This window comes from Mesocricetus auratus, unplaced genomic scaffold (assembly GCF_017639785.1).
Source record: "Mesocricetus auratus isolate SY011 unplaced genomic scaffold, BCM_Maur_2.0 Super-Scaffold_100006, whole genome shotgun sequence".
NCBI lineage: Eukaryota > Metazoa > Chordata > Mammalia > Rodentia > Cricetidae > Mesocricetus > Mesocricetus auratus.
In genome coordinates, this window is record NW_024429190.1 from 10,123,555 (window position 1) to 10,145,296 (window position 21,742).

The following is a 21,742-nucleotide window of genomic DNA, read 5'->3' on the forward strand; positions in this document are numbered from 1 at the left end:
TCCCTTGTCCTGGCCTGACCCTGACCCTGTGGAAGTGGGCAGAGTATTTCTGCAGTCGCTCACCAGGCCCATTAGTGCAGACGCCCTTGGCTGCCTGTCTTTTGCAACACTCGGCCAGACAGGCCTCACCTGCAACAGGTGGCCTCAGGAGGCAGCAACTTCTCCCAACTACCTGCCGCTTGCCCTCTCAGAGATGGCTATGGATACTACAAGGAGTGGAGCCCAGCTGACCCTGGTAAGGGCCACTCACAGGCCAGAGACCTGGGAGGGAAATTGAGGCTAGCACCCTCGGGGAGAGGGATTGATGGGCCACTGAAGGGCCGTTGCAGGCCCCTGGGAGACCTGGAAGTGGCCCCCCTTCCCCCACCCCTCTCCACTGGTGTCACTGTCATCCTGCTCTCGAGGAGTCCAAGAGGGCTTGTTCCTGGGACAACAGTGCCTCGGCTGGGGCTTTCTTAGTGCTGCTTGTCTCTCAGGGATACCTCGCGGCTGTTCCTGGAAGAGTGTGGAGCTCTGTTCTTCAGGAGCATGTGGATGGCTGGCCAGGGTCATTCAGTGCTGTGTTTATAGCCACCATGGGCCCGTAGGGAGAGGGGCCAGGCTGAGACCGGACATGGGGCTCTGAGAATGTCTCTGAGACCGGACATGGGGCTCTGAGAATGTCTCTGAGACTGGACATGGGGCTCTGAGACTGGACATGGGGCTCTGAGACTGGACATGGGGCTCTGAGAATGTCTCTGAGACCGGACATGGGGCTCTGAGACTGTCTGAGACTGTCTCTCGGACATGGGGCTCTGAGACTGTCTGAGACTGTCTCTCGGACATGGGGCTCTGAGACTGTCTGAGACTGTCTCTCTGACATGGGGCTCTGAGACTGTCTGAGACTGTCTCTCTGACATGGGGCTCTGAGACTGTCTGAGACTGTCTCTCTGACATGGGGCTCTGAGACTGTCTGAGACTGTCTGAGACTGTCTCTCTGACATGGGGCTCTGAGACTCTCTATCTCTGGATCTTGGGCACTGTAGCTTTTATCTACAGGCTTCTCTAGCTCTTGTCAGATTCTCTGAGGTCTACAGTTCCTTGGGGCCACCTCTTCCAGTGCTAAGAGAACCTCTCCATCTGGTAAATAAAACACTCGATGGCGTATTATTTTTATTATGTTTTTTCCAGACAGGGTTCTCAGTGTAGCCCTGTCTGTCTTGGAACTCGCTCTGTAGACCAGGCTGGCCTTGGACTCACAGAGTCTGCTGCTGCCTCCCAAATGCTGGGATTAAAAGTGTGAGCCACCACTACCCAGTGATGGTGTCTTGTTTCTTACTGCATCCTAAGGTGGGATCTCTAACCCTGCTCAGGGCCTCTGGCTCCGCCAGCTCCATCCCTCCCGCTTTGCTATCCATCCTGTGGCCTCATCCAGACTCGTAGCCTTAAGAACATCTCCACACTGTTTCCCTGAACTCTGTCCTCATACATCGGCCATTCACGCTTGAGACAAATACGCATAGGCAAATGGTGGCACGCTTGGATCAGTTTCCCAGAATGCTCAATCCCAATGGAACCCTGCTCCAGCTGCTCAGGCTAACCTGTGCGATGCTCCCAATGCGTCTCTACCTCACGCCGTCAGCAAGTGTGTATGTCTGTAGACCTGACCACTCTCTGTCCTGTGCTCACTGTCGCTGGACCCAGATTGTGGAGACAGTGTAATGCCCCCATTCCCCCATTTTCATCCTGTCCCAAGAAGTTCCCGCTCTGTAGCCAGGAGTCTCGCACAGTTGCTGGGGTCACTCCTTCCTCCCCTCTACGCAATGTCCGCACTTTGTAGGGAACATCAGCTGCACTCTCGTCCCCCGCCCCATACCGGTCTCCGTTTGTCTCCACCCAGCCTCTCTCCGTGTACTTCTTTTCCGTGGCTCTCTATGAACACTGGCCTCTCGAGGCTGCTGTCCTTGGGACATATGATCCTGGACAGACAGACGGCAAACATGCTCTCAGCTTCTCCCTAACATCCCACACACCTCAGAGTGCACTGCCATTGCTGTCATCTGCTAAAGAGACCTTCCAGTGTCCTCCAGGGAATTAGGAGGAGGGGAGTCCTCTCACAGGAAAAGCCCTATGTTTGCTTGTGACCGTGAACCTTGGCTTTATATACCCTGTGACTTCTCAGACAAGGTCCACAAGAGAAACTAGCAAGCTAACAGGGACTCCCTGCAACATGAGACTCTTCTAGGGACACACACTTTGTAGAATGTCTCACTGGACACCAGCCAAAGTCAGGTCCCCAAATCATGTAGGAAGCAGCCCAAGAGGTGGGCATAAGCTCCGAGGCCAGGCATCTTTTTACCACTCAGCTCTGCACGCCTGGCTCTGTGGGTTTACAAGGAGGGTTTGGACAGTGTGTATTTGGTGTTCTATTAGTGTTTCGGAATGATTCAGGAATGTGGGGAAGACCCAGGAATGTCCATGGTGGGCCTGGCCTACAGTGTTCGCTCTTGTGCATAACCCATGGGGACTGATAGGTAGACTTCTTCATGACCCATGCCCATTTTCCCCATCCCACAGCCCCTTCTAGTCAGACCTCACGGGGCTGCACACTGACCTGGTGCCAGAAGTGTGGGCATTGCCAGGCCCAGCGCACTCTGAGGAAGGGGCTCCCATTCCCAAGGATGACTCGCCTTTGGAAGACATTCTCCACAGAAAGAGCAGAACCCCCTAGCAACTTCAGCTCAAGCGCCTTCCACACCCACCCTCCAGCCTGTATCACCAGGACTGGGGAAGAGATACAGGGGTATGTGAGGGTATCCTATCCCCAGTGGTCTGGACGAACTGCAGCACACCAGGCTTGGTGGAGAATGAAGGCTCTGTGGCCAGGTGACTAAGACCAGTTCTACCACTGGGGGGCAGGCTCCCCACTTTCCTATAGCCTCAGTGAGAACGCAGAACCAGTTTGTGGAAATCTAGACTTCCTGTAAGAAGGATCTCGGTTTTAAATAGATTTTAAAGGTTGGCAGATCCACAGGCCACATGCCTGTTTGTGAGAATGGCCTAGGCTCTGCAGATGGTCCCACTCACATCCTCGATGCCAGAAAGTTCTACCTCTTCTCTGGAAAGGATGCAGAAGGTGGCATGGTAGTGGTAGGTGTTGAGTTCATTCATCGTGGCCTTGATGGCGAATCCAGGGTGTTAGGGATTGCGGGGGATCTTCTTTCATAGAGGAGACTCTTGTGTACTTCTTGTGAAGTGTTTACATACCCTGACTTATGCTGAAGTTGCTGAATCAAATTTAAGTTTTGATAGCGACAGTACTGGTCCTATGGCCAGGCGGTGTCAGTTTGGCCTCATTGGCATCTAGGCCCTCGGGGCACACACTCTGACTTAGGAGCTGTAGAACCTGGACACCATCCAGCACACTTGGTTTTCCCAACTTCTACAGAAGGTGATGACACAGACAGATCGGCCCCGCCAACCCCCACGGCTGTGAGAAAGAAACAGCAGCTACCATTTGTCCCATTCTCACCAGGATCCTTTAAGTTCTTCTCAGCTCCGTAAAGAATGCATAATGCCAGGCAGTGGTGGTGCACGCCTTTAATCCCAGCACTTGGGAGGGAGACAGGCAGATCTCAGTTCGAGGCCAGCCTGGTCTACAGAGTGAGTTTCAGGACAGACTCCAAAGCTACACAGAGAAACCCTGTCTCGAAAGAAGAAGAAGAAGAAGAAGATGAGGAGGAGGAGGGGGGGGAGAAGGAGGAGGAGGAGGAGGAGAAGAAGAAGAAGAAGAAGAAGAAGAAGAAGAAGAAGAAGAAGAAGAAGAAGAAGAAGAAGAAGAAGAAGAAGAAGAAGAAGAAGAAGAAGAAGAAGAAGAAGAAGAAGAAGAAGAAGAAGAAGAGAAGAAGAAGAAGAAAAGAAGGAGGAGGAGGAGGAGGAGGAGGAGGAGGCAGGAGTCGTTTGGAGCCCTCATCAGCCAGACAGTCCAGCCACACATTATCCAGTCACCCTAGGCAACTCCTTAGTCCTGGTCCTCTTCTAAGACCCAAGCCTGAAGTGTGGCTCCTTTCATGAACAATCTTGAACTGAAGATGACCCTAACCCTAACCCTAACCCTGACCCTGACCCTGACCCTAACCCTAACCCTAACCCTAACCCTGAACTGAAGATGACCCTAACCCTAACCCTAACCCTAACCCTAGCCCTAACCCTAACCCTAACCCTAACCCTAACCCTAACCTTAACCTGGAATCCAGTCTCAAGTCACCAAGAGGAGATACCTGGACAGAGAGGCAGGGCTGGGTTCCAACAGTGCCGGAGGATTAAATTTTTGTTAAGATCAGCCCTGCTTGTGTCACGAAACCACAGGTATCTTATAATTGGGTCCTTTTGATGTTTTTGGTTTGGTTTGGTTTTTGTGACAGGATTTCCTGCCTCTGTCTCCCAAGTACTGGGATTAGAGGTGTGTGTCACCACACCTGGCCTGACCTTGGGTGTCTTCCTGAGTACCGGAAATAGAAGCATATGCCACCCCACCCAGCCCATCACTGGTTCCTTTAAACAGCTGTACGTCAAGGGAGAAGACAAGCGTCCCATAGCCGCTAACTCCAGGAAATTGCACACATCTAGGAAAGAGACAAAGGAGGACAAGGATGTTGCTTTGGGGAACACCCTGGATTGCTGGGTACAACATGGATTGTTCCAGAGTGCTGACTATGTGTCTATGGCCTGCTTTGCAGGGCTGAAGACAGAAGTGACTGACCATACTCTCACCTGGTCTTCAGCTGATGTTGGTGTCTGTTCCATGTCTTTGTCAGTGACCTTGTCAGCCCCAATCCTTCCTGACTTCCCTGGACTTAAATTCTATGTGGGGTTTTTTTTTTAAGTGGTCATTAGCCAAAGCTCTGTATCTCTTAGGAATGCTTTTGGAAACCAAGAGTCTGGCTCCCCTTGGCTTATGTAACTGCTCCAAATCTTGCATGTAGAGTTGGCTAGGTCTAGCATCGATCTGTCTTCTGTGTCATGTGCAATAGGCTAACAGTGTCTTCCTCCCAGCTTTCTCTCAGCATGGCTCCAAGGTGGCTGCTGCAATACCGACCATCACATCCTCTCACAGCTGTGTTCACAAACAAAGAGGCGCTGAACTCAGCTAAAATCAGGCTTCCCTTCACCTGCCATCGATGAATTGAGTCACATGCCCAAGCTCCAAGCAAAGGAGATAGAATTGCTGTGGTCAGCTTAGTCTTCAGGGTTTCCTCTTCTACCCAGTTGTCCTGAGCAACATCTGGGTAACTGAGGAAAAAAGATGCCCCTGCTACATTCAGTCCAAATTCCTCCAACATACCGAGTTTATTTACAAGACACCAAGAGTGCAGAGTCCAACAAAAAATGCATCTGTCCCTTTTATCAGAAGATCCCACATTTTTTGTTTTTGGTTCAAACTTCAAGTATCTTTGCAGTGACTTCTCACTGCCCAGGATTCTAGCTCAGGCTTGAACAGCCACACGCCGTCCACCTGCAGGGTCCATCATGGGAGGGTGAATCCCACGCCTTGGCCAGTCACTGGCAGGATTGGAGTGTGGTTCTGAGCATCTCATGCACAGGTCTCACGTACTGATACTGTGAGTGTCCTCCCTCTGAGCTCAAAGCCTGCACACTGTGGGTGGCCATGCTTTGCTCGCCAGACCCCTGCTTGGTACTAGGGGTCACTCCAGCTACCCTAGTCTTGGCTGCTGACCCATTCATTCAATGGAGTCTTACACAGTAATGCCAGTTCCAGTCCCCCCCTCACCAAAGTCCCATTTACAGCATTTTCCTCCCCCACCCAAAATCTTAGGGGCAATGGGAGACACTTCAAGGCATTGTGCTGCAGAACTCCAAGAGCAAAGACTACCCAGCCCCCCGCTGTTCACTCCTCCAGGGTACCCAGGCTAATTGCTGAGGGGCTGGCCCTGGAATATTTGAAATAAATACTCTGAGATGTGGACCACCCTGCATTTTGGGGTCAGAAGACAAAAAAGAGACTCTTGGTGTGTGGAGGCTCCTGGTGACAGCCACTGCCACTCCCTTCCCTGTATAGGTAGAGCAGATCCTGGCAGAGTTCCAGCTGCGCGAGGAAGACCTGAAGAAGGTGATGAGGCGGATGCAGGAGGAGATGGACCGTGGCCTGAGGCTGGAGACCCACGAGGAGGCCAGTGTAAAGATGCTGCCCACCTACGTGCGTTCCACCCCAGAAGGCTCAGGTACCACAGGGACCATCTGTCCCTAGACAGGACGCCCTAGACGAATGGCGGCATCCCCAAGCCACTGGATAGGTCTCTGCCCAACTGCCTAAAGCCCTGGGGTGCCCGGGCTCAGCCTGGAGCTATCAACCCTCAGGAGAACTGGTTTCTTTTTTTTGTCTCTAAGGGCACTTGGGGAACCTCCTCGTTATCCAGAGTCTAGTCTGTTACTCTGTGTAGCTATCTGGGTTCTGGCTGCCTCTTCCTAAGGCAGGGCTTTCCCACCGATATGTCCTAGTTCACCTTTGACCCTTCCGCAGCTTGCTCCTCCCCATCTACAGTCTGGGGTCCCCACACCCATTCCATGGGTCAGGCAGGCAATGAGGCTGAACGTGTCTCCCTTTGCCTGCAGAAGTTGGAGACTTTCTCTCCTTAGACCTGGGAGGAACCAACTTCAGGGTCATGCTAGTGAAGGTGGGCGAGGGGGACGCCGGGCAGTGGAGTGTGAAGACCGAGCACCAGATGTACTCCATCCCCGAGGACGCCATGACGGGCACCGCAGAGATGGTGAGGGGCTGGGAGGGGGGCTAGGGCTCAAGGTCACCCGGGGTCTCAGGAGAATTGGTCCGGATGGGAGGATTCCAAGAACAGGAGTGATGGTGAGCCACCCAGCTTCAGACAGAGACCCAAGTAGGTGGTTCAGAGGCTTAAAGTGTCCCCAGACCCAATTTCCAGTCCGCTCAGAACAAGAAGGGGCTGAAGAGAGGTCAGCAGCAGGAGAAAACCCAGCTTCTGTCCAGTTTCCCAGAGGAAAACCAAAGCTTAGGTCTGAATAGCCAGGAGTCATGCTCGCCCAACCTCCTGCAGTTCACAAAACCCAGCCTTCCTCACAGGCCACCATTAACCCGTCAACCAGGTGGCGAGGCAAGATTCACACTGTCTTCCCAAGCAGCAAGGGTCCCCTAAGCATGAGGAAGACACAGGCAGGGGACCTAGAAAGAGAGGGAGCCACAGGCTAAACCAGAACCCCAGCCATGCCCAAGGACAAGGGAAAACCCATTACCAGAAGGGCGGCCAGGCAAGAGGCTGCCCGTAGCCACTTAGCCTTCCTTCAGCACGCCTCACCACGAGGACTATTCCACTGGAAGGGACTGGGGCAGCCTTCAGCAGGGGTCAGGTGACCAGGTACCTAGGCAACAGCAAAAGAGATGGAAATCATAGTATCATAGTCATGGCCAAGAATGTGCTTCTAGCCGGGCGGTGGTGGCGCACACCTTTAATCCCAGCACTCGGGAGGCAGAGGCAGGCGGATCTCTGTGAGTTCGAGGCCGGGCTGGACCGATAGCCTCCAAAACAATACAGAGAAACCCTGTCTCATAAAAACCAAAAAAAAAAAAAAAAAAAAAAAAAAAAAAAGAATGTGCTTCTACCCAGAGCTTCATGGGACAGCCACCCAGGCTTGACGCCAGTCAGTCCTCACTGGCAAAGTGAGGAATGGGGCTGAGGGGTGCGGCTAAACAGGGTCAGCCTGTGTTGTGTCACCTTGCTCTGGGGACTGCAGTCGGCAGGACTCTCCATCTGCAGAGGCACAGCACCTGAGTCCCGAGGAGAAGCAAACTGCAGACAGGTTCAGCATACAGTTGCAGCCTCTGGGGACACTTCGGCACAGTCCCTGGGGAGCTGCTGCTGTCCAAGCCCTGACCCAGTGCCTCTCTGGTGCAACTCCTAGCTCTTTGACTACATCTCCGAGTGCATCTCCGACTTCCTGGATAAGCACCAGATGAAGCACAAGAAACTGCCCCTGGGCTTCACCTTCTCCTTCCCTGTAAGGCATGAAGACATAGACAAGGTGAGCCAGGCGGGTGGGGACTGCATGCACAGAAAGACCCCTGGGAGAATTCTGCCTTCAGTCGCAGCTCCCCAACCAAGGCTGGAAAAGAGCCCAAGCTTGGAAGAGGTTTCGATTGTGGCCCCTGTCACTTCCTATCTGGAAAGCTTTGGCAAACAGACATGACACCAGCTGATTCTTACCATGTATCAGAGCCTCTCAGGACACAGGCTATGGTCGCCCCACTACAGATAAAGTAACAGGTTAAGCAGGTTGCTCGAAGTGGGAGGTGACAACTGGCCCTGAGACTGGGGCCCCAGCTCACCAATAGCACAGACTCCTCACTGCTTCTGGCTGAGCCGGAAGTGGGAAGGGTCTGAGAATCTACCCCACTGGCAAGCCCATAAGTTACATCACACACACACACACACACACACACACACACACACACACACGCACGCACGCACGCACGCACGCACACACGCACACACGCACGCACGCGATTCTGCTTTAGTTTCCTTTATAGTGGCTGTGATTAAGTACTCTGACAAAAGCAGCTTAGGGGAGAAAGGGCTTAATTTAGCTGCCAGGTTACAGTGTATCATAGCAGGGGAGTCACAGAGGCAGAAACACAGAGCAAAGAATTCATGCTTGCTGTGTTCAGCTTGCTCTTTTCCATGCCTCTGTCTAGGGAATGGCGCCCCCCACTGGAGGCAGATCTTCCTGCCTCAATTAATGAAATCAAGATAATAGTCCACAGGCCAACTTAATCTAGACAAGCCCTTACTGAGACTCCCTCCCATGTGACAAGACAAACCATTACAACCTCTGTGTCAGAGATAAAACCAGGTCATGTCTCAAGAGGCAAAGGCACCTCCAGTAGTTTTCTAAGTCCGAAGCTCCACAGAGAAAGCTACATGTGATACCTTCATGTGTAGCAGGATTTGCTAAAGAGAGAAACCCCAGTGCTCTTCAGCAGTGTTCTCCCAGGGACTTCCTGTCCTACCTCTACTCTAGAATCATATCCCTGAGCTTTGCTGCTCGTTCATATGCTAGAGGGTACAGCTTAGCAATAGAGCGTTTACCCCAAATTCTCAAGATCTTGGGTGTCTCTGAGAGGGGTGAGTGTGTGTGTGCGTGCGTGTGTGTGTGTGCGTGTGTGTGTGTGCGTGCGTGCGTGCGTGCGTGTGTGCGTGCGTGCGTGCGTGCGTGTGTGTGTGTGTGTGTGTGTGTGTGTGTGTGTGTGTGTGTGTAGAAATTTGTTCCCAATACCTCTCAAAGCTGCGTGAGTCTGCCTCCTCAAATGTGAAATGGGGCGCCATGGACCTTTGGCCTGGTTGGTTTGAGGCCACAGCAGCAGCCGGAGTGTCTTCTACTCCTCCAGGGCATCCTCCTCAACTGGACCAAGGGCTTCAAGGCCTCTGGAGCAGAAGGGAACAACGTGGTGGGACTTCTCCGAGATGCTATCAAGAGGAGAGGGGTAAGGACACTTGTGCCTGCCCTGAGGAGTTATGCAGGCCCCTACTCCTTTGCCACAGGGCCGCCTCCTCAGCCCCATTCCACAGTCCCTGTGCTTCTTGGCAGGACTTTGAGATGGACGTGGTGGCCATGGTGAACGACACAGTGGCCACGATGATCTCTTGCTACTACGAAGACCGCCAATGCGAGGTCGGCATGATTGTGGGTAAGGGCTTGTTCCCCTGCAGTGCTGCCCCACAGGGACTTAACAGTCAATGCCAGAGCACTAACAGTTAGTGCCAGTTAGGGGACGCCTGGTCCCTGAGCCAGGTGGCCTCGGGATGTGGTGACTCGGGAACTGCATGTCGACGGGAAGTATTTCAGGGTTTGCAGCATCAGGACAGCAGAGGACTGCCAGCTGCACCTGCCTATCTGCACATAATTAAACCACTTCACCTAGTAAATTGACCGCACTGGACAAAACTGTTCAAGTGGAAGAGAATCAGCGGAAGTGGTGGCGTCACCACGCTGTTAGACGGCCCTACCCCATCCTGGCCCTGCCCCTGACAGGGGACCCAGCACTGAATCTCTGGACTGCCAGGCCCTAAACACACTCTGGAGGGAAAGAGATTCCGGAAAAAGAAGCTGTCTGTAGCTCTCCCCTCCTAACCGGGGTGGGAGCTCGACACCAATCCCCCCCCCACTGTCTCAGAAGTTCCTGCCGTCTTCTGAAGCAGTGAGTGTTTCTGTCAGATCTGTTATCTAATGCGTACAAAGGTGTAAGGATGTTTGTTTAAACTCTCTGGGCCCCAATTACCCAGAAAACCCTGTGGGTCATAGGCCCTTCAGAGACAGATCTCCAATGCCATGCGTTTGTATTCATAGGCTCTATCTGTATTTACACTGTCCCCTAAATAATATAGTCATTTTATATGCAAGCATATATAAAAATATTATAGGTGTACACACACATGTATACCTATATATATATGTTTATATATCTTTAACCTTTTTTGTTGTTTTGAGACAGAGTCTCACTGTGCAGCTCCGACTGTCCTAGAACTCACTCTGTAGACCAGGTCTGGAACTCACAGAGATCCTCCTGCCTGTGCCTCCCGAGTGCTGGGACTGAAGGTGTCGCCACCATGTCCAGTTCTGTGTATATATTTTTATGCTCTAGCCCAGTGGTTCTCAACCTTCCTATGCTGTCACCCTTTACTATAGTCCATGTTGTAGTACCCCCATCACAACATCATTTTCGTTGCTACTTTATAACAGTACTTTTGCTATTATTGTGAATTACAATGTAAATATCTGATATTTCTGATGGTCTTCGGCAACCCCTGTCGCGACCCACAGGTTGAGGACCCCTGCTCTAGTCTTCTCCCACTGCATCTCCCCCTGTTTACTATTTCTATTTTCTGTCTCGCCTCCCTTTGTATTCCCCGAGCTGTGTCCTCCATAATTCCTCTTGGGACCCCCAAGACAACTCACTTTACCCAGGCGAAGGGGCAGCAACTCTGTCCAGTCACACCACCTCCTGTGGTGTGAATCAAAAGTGATGGGTACCTTTTGGTGGCCCATCACTCAGATCTGCCCACAAACGTATGTGGTGACTGCTCAGTATCCGAGACCATATTCACGATAATTGCCAAGATTGGAGCAATTGTGCAAATTCACATCAAAATCTGGATTTCTGCGTTTCACACAAAACAAGTCAAAACTTCACTGTCCCAGACTGCCATAGAAAGCTGCTGAGTAGCATGACTCTGCTGTCCTTGCCAGCTCGGGAGACGAGCACTCCATGCAGTCTTGCTCTGCAGGAACTCCACAGTTTCACTCCGCACAAGTCTGGGCGCATGACAAACTGCTGCAGGTCCTGCCTGCGGTGGCCTCTGGACTGTTCCAGGGGCATGCACGGTGCCTTACTTCCGTTGAGATTCCCCTAAAAGGGCTCAGGAGAGAGACTTAAAGATGTGCCTACAAAGTACTAGACAACACGGGCCTGGGGAGATGGCTGAGCGCTAAGAGCATTTCCTGCTCCTCCAGAGGACCTGGGTTCCACTGCCAGCACCCACATGATGGCTCACAGCCGTCTGTGCCCTCCTAGTCTAGCTTCTGTAGCAATCTGGCAGGCACATCTGTGGTGCACAAACATACATGCGGACAAACACTCAAGTACACACAACTTTTTCAACTGAAATAATAAGATAAAACCACACCTCACATCCGTTTCCACAATGGCACGCTTCGTTTTTCTCCGTTCCCCTGACTACCCAGGTGAGGAGTGGGGATGCCATCCTTGTTAGAGGACAGTTCAGACTGCCCCCAGCTCTCGTGCATTCCACAGCTGCTCCAGCTTCCACCCCGGCCTTACAGCCTCGTGTGCCCCATCCCTGCAGGCACCGGCTGCAACGCCTGCTACATGGAGGAGATGCAGAACGTGGAGCTGGTAGAAGGGGATGAGGGACGCATGTGTGTCAACACCGAGTGGGGCGCCTTCGGGGACTCAGGCGAGCTGGATGAGTTCCTGCTGGAGTATGACCGGATGGTGGATGAAAGCTCAGCGAACCCCGGTCAGCAACTGTAAGGATGCCCCGCCCTCCTAGCCCTCCCTGGGGCTGCTCTTGCCTGGCACATCACAGCTGGGCCACAGCACATAATGGCTTGTTTATAATGAGCTCTGGGGAGGCTGGGTGGTGGTGGCGACGGGCATGCGCACCTTTAATGCCAGCACTCGGGAGGCAGAGGCAGACAGATCTCTTTGTGTTCCAGGACAGCCAGGGCTACATAGTAAGGAAGGCCTTGTCTCGAATGAAGTAAATAAATAAATAAAATGAATTGTGCCTGTCACAGGCTAGCCACCTTCATGGTACCAATCTCATGTTAACTACCGATCAGGCAAAAATACTCCAGGCTTCCGTGTGCCCTGCTGGGCACCAGTCCTGTGAGCCAATGAGAATAGCATCCCTTCGCCCGGTTGTGGGAGGATTAACGTCCCCGGCTGTGCGCTCGCACAGCGCCTGCTATCAGTAAAGTTCCAAACCTCCTCAACTCTGTCCCTTTCGTATACCAGGCCAGCAGTGGGGCCACATGTGCTCCCTCAACTGGGTTAAAAATGTGCATGTTCCTAGGACCTGAGGTTTCCGAAGTCTCTGTTTACAAACGTGGGGGCAGGGCACGAGGTCAAGGACCTTGGATGGTGGCTTGGGGATGAGTAAGGAATCACAGTGCCCCGTGTGGTCACCTCCTAACCGGAATGGGACCTGTGGGGATTTCCCGAGGACCAGCTGGCATAACCGACAGCTCATCATCCAGGTATGAAAAGCTCATTGGCGGAAAGTACATGGGCGAGCTGGTACGGCTTGTGCTGCTCAAGCTGGTGGATGAGAATCTTCTGTTCCACGGAGAAGCCTCGGAGCAGCTGCGCACGCGTGGCGCCTTTGAGACCCGTTTTGTGTCGCAGGTGGAGAGGTGCCTGGAGGGGGCAGGACCAGGGGCGGGGTCCTGGAGGAGGAGGAGGAATGGGATGGGGACAGGGGTGACCTCAGGGACACAGAGGAATGGATCGGGAGTCTAGGAGGAGCAGAGTATTGGGTTAGAGGCACAGGGAGACGCGGAGCCAGAAAGAATCCAGTGCTGACCAAACGGCTGCTGGGCGGGCCATTCCCATTCCTCCAGGATCCTCAGTGCCTTCCCTCCCCTATTCTGCCCGCAGCGACGCAGGCGATCGCAAGCAGATCCACAACATCCTGAGCACTCTGGGGCTTCGGCCCTCGGTCACCGACTGCGACATTGTACGCCGTGCCTGTGAGAGCGTGTCCACGCGTGCCGCGCACATGTGCTCAGCGGGACTAGCGGGGGTCATAAATCGCATGCGCGAAAGCCGCAGCGAGGACGTGATGCGCATCACGGTGGGCGTGGATGGCTCCGTGTACAAGTTGCACCCTAGGTTAGCTTCTACCTTAGCTCCCGGGTCCAACCTCTTCCTACTAAAGGGAGACCTGGCTCTTAGCGCCAGGCAATTGGGAGCCCTCCTGCCAGGCTTCCCTAAGGTGCTGAGGGTGCTGCAGTCAGAGAGCCTCCGGTAAATGGATGGGTGGGTGGCAAGGGTGAGAGTGGGAGGAGAAATGCAGCCCTGTTTTTCCCCTGTTCAGTTTCAAGGAGCGGTTCCACGCCAGTGTGCGCAGGCTGACACCCAGCTGCGAAATCACCTTCATTGAATCAGAGGAGGGCAGCGGCAGGGGAGCAGCGCTGGTCTCTGCGGTGGCCTGCAAGAAGGCCTGCATGCTGGGCCAGTGAAATGGAGGCCACAAGGACAGGGACTTGGGCTCCATGGGGACTCCACACCCCACAGGTGCTCCCAGCCCATCAGGGCAGGAGATCGATTCTGCTGCTACCCCCTGGAAATGGGGAGAGGCCCCAGCAAGCCGAGCAGTCAGTGGGACAGCCCCGGGGCTCTCAGCCTGGGGCAGGGGGCTGGGAGGAGGAAGAGGATCAGAGGCACCAAAGCCTTCCTGCCAGGATGGACTACAGAGAAGGCGCTGCACACTCAGGACTTACATTTCCACTCTTCTTGCCTCTTGCAGCTGTGGGTCGGGCCTCCCGAGGGAGTGTGGACCTTGGGATGGTCTGGCTCCCCTGGGAACGCACCTTGCCTGGGGAAATAGCTCCAGCCGCTTGGCCAGACCAGACCTGGGCTCCCAGAAGAGCAAGGGCTGCTGGTCACCCAAGCCTGGCTGTTTTCTTGCCTGTAACAGAAGAGGCTGGGGAGCTATAGGAGACTGACTGTCCAGCCACATGGAGGGGACTTTCCAGGCCACAGACACCCAGAGAGACTTTCCTTTATATACCTCTACCCCTGAGTGACTTATGGTTCTGGGATGAGCCCTCCCAGGAGACACCAGAGAATAGTGCCCAAATACCATGCTGCCTCTCTATACCAACCTGGGACTGTGGGGGAGTTTTTAATTAAATATTTAAAAATACTTAAACATGGTCTCTCCGTTGTTCTTTGACGGTTGTGCATAAGGATTGTTGTGATAACATACAAAGAAACATCACTGGTGTCCTTAGGTACTCCCTCAACTTGGCTGTGTCTCAGAAGTTGCTGTGAGCTCCAGACACCGCTCAGGGAAGTGTGAGTGGTAAGCTTTGGGACTGGGTGACATGGGGACATTCCAGGCACTGGATGGCCCTCCTCTAGACCCAGGTCCCTGTTTGCCCCCGCAGCATGTGAAAGACATCGGTCAGGAATGTCAGCCCTGATGGCTCTCTGGTTCAGCTATAGGTTGGTCTCAGCAGTACTTTGTCTCCTCAGAACCATGGAGGACGCAACAGTGAGTAAGGGCCAGGGTTATGTGATATCAAACAATTTCTAAGTCTCCCCAGAGGAGAACACTGGTAGGTGAAATCACAAAGGCCCTAATGCCTTTTCTATACAGCATAGACATACTTGCAGGTAAACACAGACGTATATTAATTTAAAGCACATTTATTTCTCAATGGAACTACTCAGTAGGTCAAAGGCAACTGTTCTGTTTCATTCAGAAAACAAACATAAAAACAAACAAAACATGGGTGATTTTGGGGAAAGTCGAGCCTTCCTTGAAATCTTATCATTTCTGGTGATCCTCGAATAGAACTGCTTTGGACCATCTTCACTGTCTTGAACCAACACCAGCCTTTGCTCATGTCAACAGAGTAAGGTGTCCATATTGAACAGAATTTTAGTATAGATCTTTGTCTTCTCATCTTCTTTCATTTCTCTGGAAATCTGGAATCTGGAGAATTGTACCTGTTAGTGTTCAGGCATCGGTACTGGCCTGTCCTTGGGGTTCTGATAGGATACGCCCTCAGCTACAGCCACTAAGAGCACCATCTGTGCATATTCACTATGTTCCCCTTTAAAAGGGCCCTGCCCACCTCCCACTCTCCTCTCTCTCTCTCTCTCTCTCTCTCTCTCTCTCTCTCTCTCTCTCTCTCTCTCTCTCTCTTCCCCCACCCCTCTCCTCTCTCCTGCTCCTCCTGTCCCTTGAGGCTGGTCTCTCCCTCCCCTTTCCCTTTTCTATGCTCTCTTTCCCAAATAAGGAACCCTCTGCTTGAAGCCTGTCTCATGGCATCCTTCTCTTGAGCACCGCTTTTCTTAAATTACAACAGTTCTGATTTTTTTAAGTGTCTCGTTACACATCTATTTTGAATGAATGAACTTCATTTTCAGATACTAAAGGAGGTGTATTATAACACTCACACAGAAGGAGCCCTTGGGGCCACGTGTGCTGGTACAGGCTTGGAATCCAGGCTATCCCTGACCACATAGCTAATTCTATCCACAAACTGAAGGAGGGTGGGTGGGCTCGGGGCCCCACAGGGTAACCCACATTCTCCCAACCCACCTTGCATAGCTAAGTTGGGATGAGAAAACCCTGAACCCAGCCAGACGGCTACTCATACCATCCCCAAGCTTACCCAGCTTCTCTGACTCTTCTGCCACACTAGGGCCCTCAAGACGTTGACAGTGTTACTGCTTGGAACAGGAGCCCCTGGGACCAAAATTCAGAACCACTAGATGGGCTCTGTGAGTCACCATCACGGGAACCCTGGGGAAGTACCGTGCTCCAAACTTTCCCAGAAAACAGCCTCACACAGGCCTGCCCTGTGCCTGGCTCCCTGGACCCCAGATGCTGACCAGATGTTGAGCAGGCTGTGTTCAGGAGCAGACTCCAGCTCTCAGTTGGGAGTGTCAGAGAGTTTCCTGAGGTGGGGAGAGGATGGACTTAAGATGGAGCCTAACAAACACCAAGACTCACACAGGGTGGTGTGAGTGTCAGCAGGGCGCGGGTCTGAACGGGAGGAGAGCAGCTGTGATCTGTCGCCTCACAGCTCACAGCCTGCTCAAAGCCCTGTCTGTCTGCTGTCAGCCGGGCAGCGGGCCGGACCTCAGGGATGTTACCCGACCCAGAGGATTCAGGCCGTAGGCCATCCTTGGGAACATGCACTGCTTCTTGAATCCGCAGAGTAAGAATGGTGTAGCCAAAGTCCAGCCTGGACTTGCAGGAGGATGATAGAAGATGGGTCACAGGGACCCTTCAACACGACCAAGGATGCTAAAAGCTTGGAGCCTGTCTGCCCAGGGAAGGCATGGAGCCTGGTCACAAGAGCTGATGGATCCCAGGATGCCTGCCGCTCTTGGGTGCTTGAAGGTCACCAGGAGCGCGAATGGGACCTGCTTGGGGCCCTTGTCTTCCTCTGCCAGTGGGGGCTTCCAAGTTTAGCCCCGCCATCCGTTCCTCTCCTTATTTGGGCCTCTGGTTGATAAGGCTGAGACATAAAGAGGCTGGTGACAAGATGACACAGCCGGACCGCTGCAAACCATGGTGAGTGCTGGCTGGGGCACAGAGACCAGGCCCCGGATGGCAGTCTCTGCTCTGCAGAAGGGCAGAGCCTGTGTAGGCCCAGGGAAGTGATCTCCGGGGGTGGAGAAACGTCCCTCCAGCCCGAGGCTACACATGGCAGGGAGGGGGACTTTGGAGAACTGGAGAGGGGACCCTCTCACCATCAGTGTTACAGGCCAGCAGGAAGGCTGGGACCCGGGGCAAGGCTGCGGCCACCAAGCAGGCCCAACGTGGCTCTTCCAATGTCTTCTCGATGTTCGAACAAGCCCAGATCCAGGAGTTCAAGGAAGTGAGTACTGTGTCTGCAAAGCCTCTCAGCCACCAGGGGAGCCCACTCCATGCCCCTTCCACACTTCTCTGAGGTTCCTCCCTCCAACCTCGCTCCTCATACCACCCAGGCTCTCCCTTTCCTCCTGCCTCCCCTGGGAGAGAGGGGGTAGCAGCTCCCACCTGAAGGCTCTCCTCACAGGCCTTCAGCTGCATTGACCAGAATCGAGACGGCATCATCTGCAAGTCAGACCTGAGGGAGACCTATTCCCAGCTCGGTGAGTGGGCCCAAGGGCCTGCCTCCCAGGGAGCCATCCCAGCCTCCTCCTCGGAGACAGGACAGTGCCCTGCCCGTTACCTCCTTACACATCCCTCGGTCCAGTCACACATCCCACCCCCCGCCAGCCCCACAGCTGGAGCTGCCCCTGAGTCTCCTCACTGCCCGGGAAGCCTGGGAGGGCAGCCTGGGTCATGCATGTCCTGCCCTCACAGGGAGGGTAGGTGTCCCCGAGGAGGAGCTGGACGCCATGCTGCAGGAAGGGAAGGGCCCCGTCAACTTCACCGTCTTCCTCACACTCTTCGGGGAGAAACTCAACGGTGAGTCTGCCTCATGCCAGGCTGCTTAGCCACTGAGCAGACCCGGCCTCACCTGAAACCTGTGGTCCATCAGTGACCTCCAGGAAAGATCCTAGCTCCTTGTACCATGGCATGAGTTCTTCCTGGGTGGGGCCCAGAGGCTGGGGATGTGAGAGTTCACCTGGCTGCCTCCACCCCTAGGGACGGACCCTGAGGAAGCCATCCTGAGCGCTTTCCGAATGTTTGACCCCAGCGGCCAGGGGGTGGTGAACAAGGATGAGTGAGTGAGGCCCCCCGGCCCCCCCACCCCCGGGGTGGGCACCACAGGGAGACGAGAGGGTGGTGAGGTCCTCTGTGTGTCTCAGGTCGTCACCACACTCTGGCCGGTGGCCAGCCCTTCCCTGTGCCCTCGACGCTCTCCCTCCCAGCTCAAGCCTTCTCATTCCTCAGGTTCAGGCAGCTTCTTCTGACCCAGGCAGACAAGTTCTCTCCTGCTGAGGTGAGACAGCCTGGCCCGACCACTCTAACACTGGGAAGCCTCATGACCCACTGCCCAACGGGGCTCACAACCCACATCCTATGCAGTACAAGCTAAAGGGGCAACGGGGTCTTCCCGGAAGAGACACCAGCCTCAGAGAGGGTGGCTTGTCTTTGTGGTCAGGTGGCCTTTGCCCGTCCCGTTCGGACCCACTCCCTAGCCCGCCCACCAACAGATGAAGCGTCTGACCGCAGTTGGGGTTGACGAGGCTCAGCCCCCAAGCACAGCTCTTGGGACAGGGCGTCACTGGGCCATGCCTGTGTGGTCCCTCCTGCAGGTAGAGCAGCTGTTTGCCCTGACCCCCATGGACCTGGCAGGCAACATCGACTACAAGTCCCTCTGCTACATCATCACCCACGGGGATGAGAAAGAGGAGTGAAGGCAGGCTGGGATCACCTCAATAAACTCTGTGGCTGAACTACAACTGCGGTGTTGGCTGACTCTGACACGCACAATGGGGATGGGCAGGCAGGGGACGTGGGACCCCCATGAAGTCCCGCCTTGGTTCACCCTGCACTACCAAGTAAAAGATGAGCCTTTAGTTTGCCCACCGCTGAACTCAGAGCGGACATGGGATGCACACGGCCTCCACGAGGCCCAGGAATGAGTCACAAGTGGGCAGCCCAGCTCCTGAGCTCTGACACCCCACGGACGTTCCGCCCAGCAGTTCAGCCAGGGGATGCAGGATCTTCACCAGCGTAGCCTCCCCTATGCACAGGCCCCCTGGCCAGTCTCCTCTTGATACGCTGGCTGTGTGGACCCTGCGGGAAAAGCACAGAGGAGCCTGTTTACAAACACAGCCAGAAGCAGAGGGATGGCTCACTGGTGGGTGCACTGCCTAGCATGTCCTGTGTTCCGTTCCCAGTGAGCACCCCTCCCCTAGGGAAAGAGAGAGAGGGAAGAGGAGAGGGGAAAGGGAGGAGGGTATCACAGTTGCACTGGAGGCACAGGAAGACAGTGACACGGTGGGACGTGGACGCTGGAGACAGATCACATGCAGATGCTGGAAACTGGCCTTCTGCTCACGAGGCCCTCATGTCCAGGGTTCTGTCCCTGGGTCACTGGGTCATACAACTGGAGAGCAGGGAGAAGACCACCTCTACATAACTGTTAGTGCCCCCCCCGCCCAATTTCCTGTCCCTGCCAGAACCACGGGTTATAGCAGTAGGTGACTTCCGAGAAAGTACTTAGAGGCAGAAAACTAGTGACTGCTCAGCCAGACCAGAGCTGAGCAACAGCTCTGAGCCTCCTTCCAAACCTGCGGCAATATCTCTCAGCTTGGAGCTTGGAGAGGTGAGAAAGAACGAGAGAAAAAGAGGAGAGGAGAAGGCAGAGGGGAGAAGGAGAGAGGGAGGAGAGGAGGAGGCAGAGGGACACACACGTGCGCGCGCGCGCACACACACACACACACACACACACACACACACACACACACACACGAGGGTCCCTTCATGAAGGAGAGGGAGAAAAGACCTTTTACCTAGCTTCAATCTGGACCTGACAATTTAACTAAATAGAGACTTGCTATTTAAAGCAACCAAGGCCATTTCAATGGCTTATAAGTGGTCACAATGGCTGAAGAGATGGCTCTGCAGTTAAGAGCACTGACTACTTTTCCAGAAGACCTGGATTCAATTCTCAGCACCCACATAGCAACTCACAACTGTCTGTAATTCCAGTTACAGGGGACCCAACACCCTCACACAGACATACGTATAGGCAAGACAGTAACACATATAAAATAAATAAAATACAAGAAATAAATAAAATACAAACAAATAAGTGGTCATAAAAACCTACATTTGCACCCAGAGGCCAGGGCAGCCCACTCCGCTGGGAACGCCAGCAGGTACAGCATAGACAAATCTAGTAGCTGTGCTGATGCTGTGACAGGTCAGCCAGCAGGTCTCATAGAGCAAGAAATACTTGTAACCCACGGCTCCACGGGGAGACTGAAATGCATGAAGGGTCACAGAGGCCAGGTGTAACGGGGGGGAGAGCCAGGGGAGGGGGAGGGGGACTGTTATCCCAGTGCCCAGAAAGCAGGGGACCAGGAGTCAACGCCAGCCTGGGCAGCATGGCAGAACCCTCTTCCAGAGAAAGGATCTGGAGACTGGATGGGGTCTTTGCTCTTTTCGTTGCCTTTGAGGATTGCACACTCTGTCGGCTATGGAGAGCTCATCTGCGGACATGCAGCAGTGCCGACGGTTCCCCTCCGCTCTGGGAGAAGCCAGCCTTTCATCTGTCCAGCAGATTCACCTCAGCTCTCCTGACTGCCCACACACCCGGTTTCCCTGCATTTGTTGGGTGTAGCATCTCCATGGCTCCCTCGTGAATGAGCAAATAAACCTCTGCCTGGTGTTCATTTTGCTTTGTGTTTCAGTCAAGGTCCTGCTGTGCACCTGGCCGGCAGGGGTGGGGTGTCTTTTAATGGGCTACAGAGCTCAGTTTCTGTGTGAGCATGAGGACCTTGGAGTCCCCAGAACCTATGTGAAAAGCTGATGTGGTGGTGAATGCTTGTACGCCAGTACTGCAGAGGCGGAGGCAGGTGGATTCCCGAAGCTCACTGGCCAGCCAAGCTAGGCTGGTCAGTAAGTAACAGGCCAAGTGAAAGACTGTCCCAGAACAAAAGCAAGTTGGCAGTGGTGGCGCATGCCTTTAAACCCAGCACTCCACTCGGGAGGCAGTGGCATCTCTCTGAGTTCAAGGATGGCCTGGTCTACAGAGAGAGTTCCAGGACAGCCAGGGCAGTGAAACCCTGTCTGGAAAAACCAAAAAACAACAACAAAAAAGAAATGGCACACGAGGTTGCATACACACACACACACACACACACACCACACACACATACCACACACACCACACACCACACACATACCACACATACACATACACACACACCACACACACACACCACACACACACACCACACACACACACCACACACACATACCACACACACACCACACACACATACCACACACACACACACCACACACACATACCACATACACACATACCACACACACCACACACACACACATACACACACATACCACACACATACATACCACACACACACCACACACACCACACACACCACACACACACCACACACACACACATACACTCACATACCACACACACACATACACACACCACACACACACACCACACACACATACCACACACACACATACCACACACATACCACACACACACATACCACACACACCACACACACACACCACACACACATACCACATACACACATACCACACACACCACACACACACATACACACACATACCACACACACACCACACACACATACCACACACACATACCACACACACATACCACACACACACACCACATACACACACATACCACACACACACATACACACACATACCACACACACACATACACACACCACACACACACATACCACATACACACACCACACACACACATACAC

General features: G+C 53.7%; 2 protein-coding genes and 1 long non-coding RNA gene across 6 annotated transcripts in view; 2 read left to right on the plus strand and 1 right to left on the minus strand.

Moving 5' to 3' along the window:
* Positions 1-14,480, plus strand: part of Gck (glucokinase) — a 43,194-nt gene extending 28,714 nt beyond the window's left edge. For 2 of the 4 annotated variants that reach the window (XM_040746736.1, XM_040746734.1), the window contains exons 2-10: positions 6,059-6,221; positions 6,613-6,767; positions 7,930-8,049; positions 9,413-9,508; positions 9,613-9,712; positions 11,889-12,072; positions 12,805-12,960; positions 13,205-13,438; positions 13,644-14,480. In XM_040746736.1, the coding sequence (XP_040602670.1) occupies positions 6,059-6,221; positions 6,613-6,767; positions 7,930-8,049; positions 9,413-9,508; positions 9,613-9,712; positions 11,889-12,072; positions 12,805-12,960; positions 13,205-13,438; positions 13,644-13,788 (1,353 nt within the window). In that variant the 3' untranslated portion in view covers positions 13,789-14,480. Of the gene's footprint in view, positions 1-97; positions 236-6,058; positions 6,222-6,612; positions 6,768-7,929; positions 8,050-9,412; positions 9,509-9,612; positions 9,713-11,888; positions 12,073-12,804; positions 12,961-13,204; positions 13,439-13,643 lie in introns of those variants that run through there. The other 2 variants (XM_040746735.1, XM_040746733.1) reach the window with 2 other exon arrangements.
* Positions 14,481-14,964: 484 nt separating this feature from the next.
* Positions 14,965-16,286, minus strand: LOC110339462. The gene is made up of 2 exons (XR_002381534.2): positions 15,955-16,286; positions 14,965-15,269 (listed from the first exon to the last, which is right to left on the minus strand). It is a non-coding gene; the product is annotated as an uncharacterized LOC110339462 (long non-coding RNA).
* Positions 16,287-16,735: 449 nt separating this feature from the next.
* Myl7 (myosin light chain 7) lies at positions 16,736-18,685 on the plus strand. The gene is made up of 7 exons (XM_040746737.1): positions 16,736-16,862; positions 17,056-17,169; positions 17,350-17,425; positions 17,640-17,744; positions 17,925-18,003; positions 18,174-18,222; positions 18,539-18,685. Exons 1-7 carry the CDS (start codon positions 16,860-16,862, stop codon positions 18,638-18,640), a joined length of 528 nt encoding a protein of 175 aa, XP_040602671.1. The 5' UTR covers positions 16,736-16,859; the 3' UTR covers positions 18,641-18,685.
* Positions 18,686-21,742: the final 3,057 nt, after the last annotated feature.

Excerpts from the sequence above, each read along its gene's own strand:
- Myl7 (XM_040746737.1), top strand. Across the intron at positions 17,170-17,349 it reads AGATCCAGGAGTTCAAGGAA|GCCTTCAGCTGCATTGACCA; the intron begins GTGAGTACTGTG and ends CTCTCCTCACAG. Across the intron at positions 18,004-18,173 it reads GGGGTGGTGAACAAGGATGA|GTTCAGGCAGCTTCTTCTGA; the intron begins GTGAGTGAGGCC and ends CTCATTCCTCAG.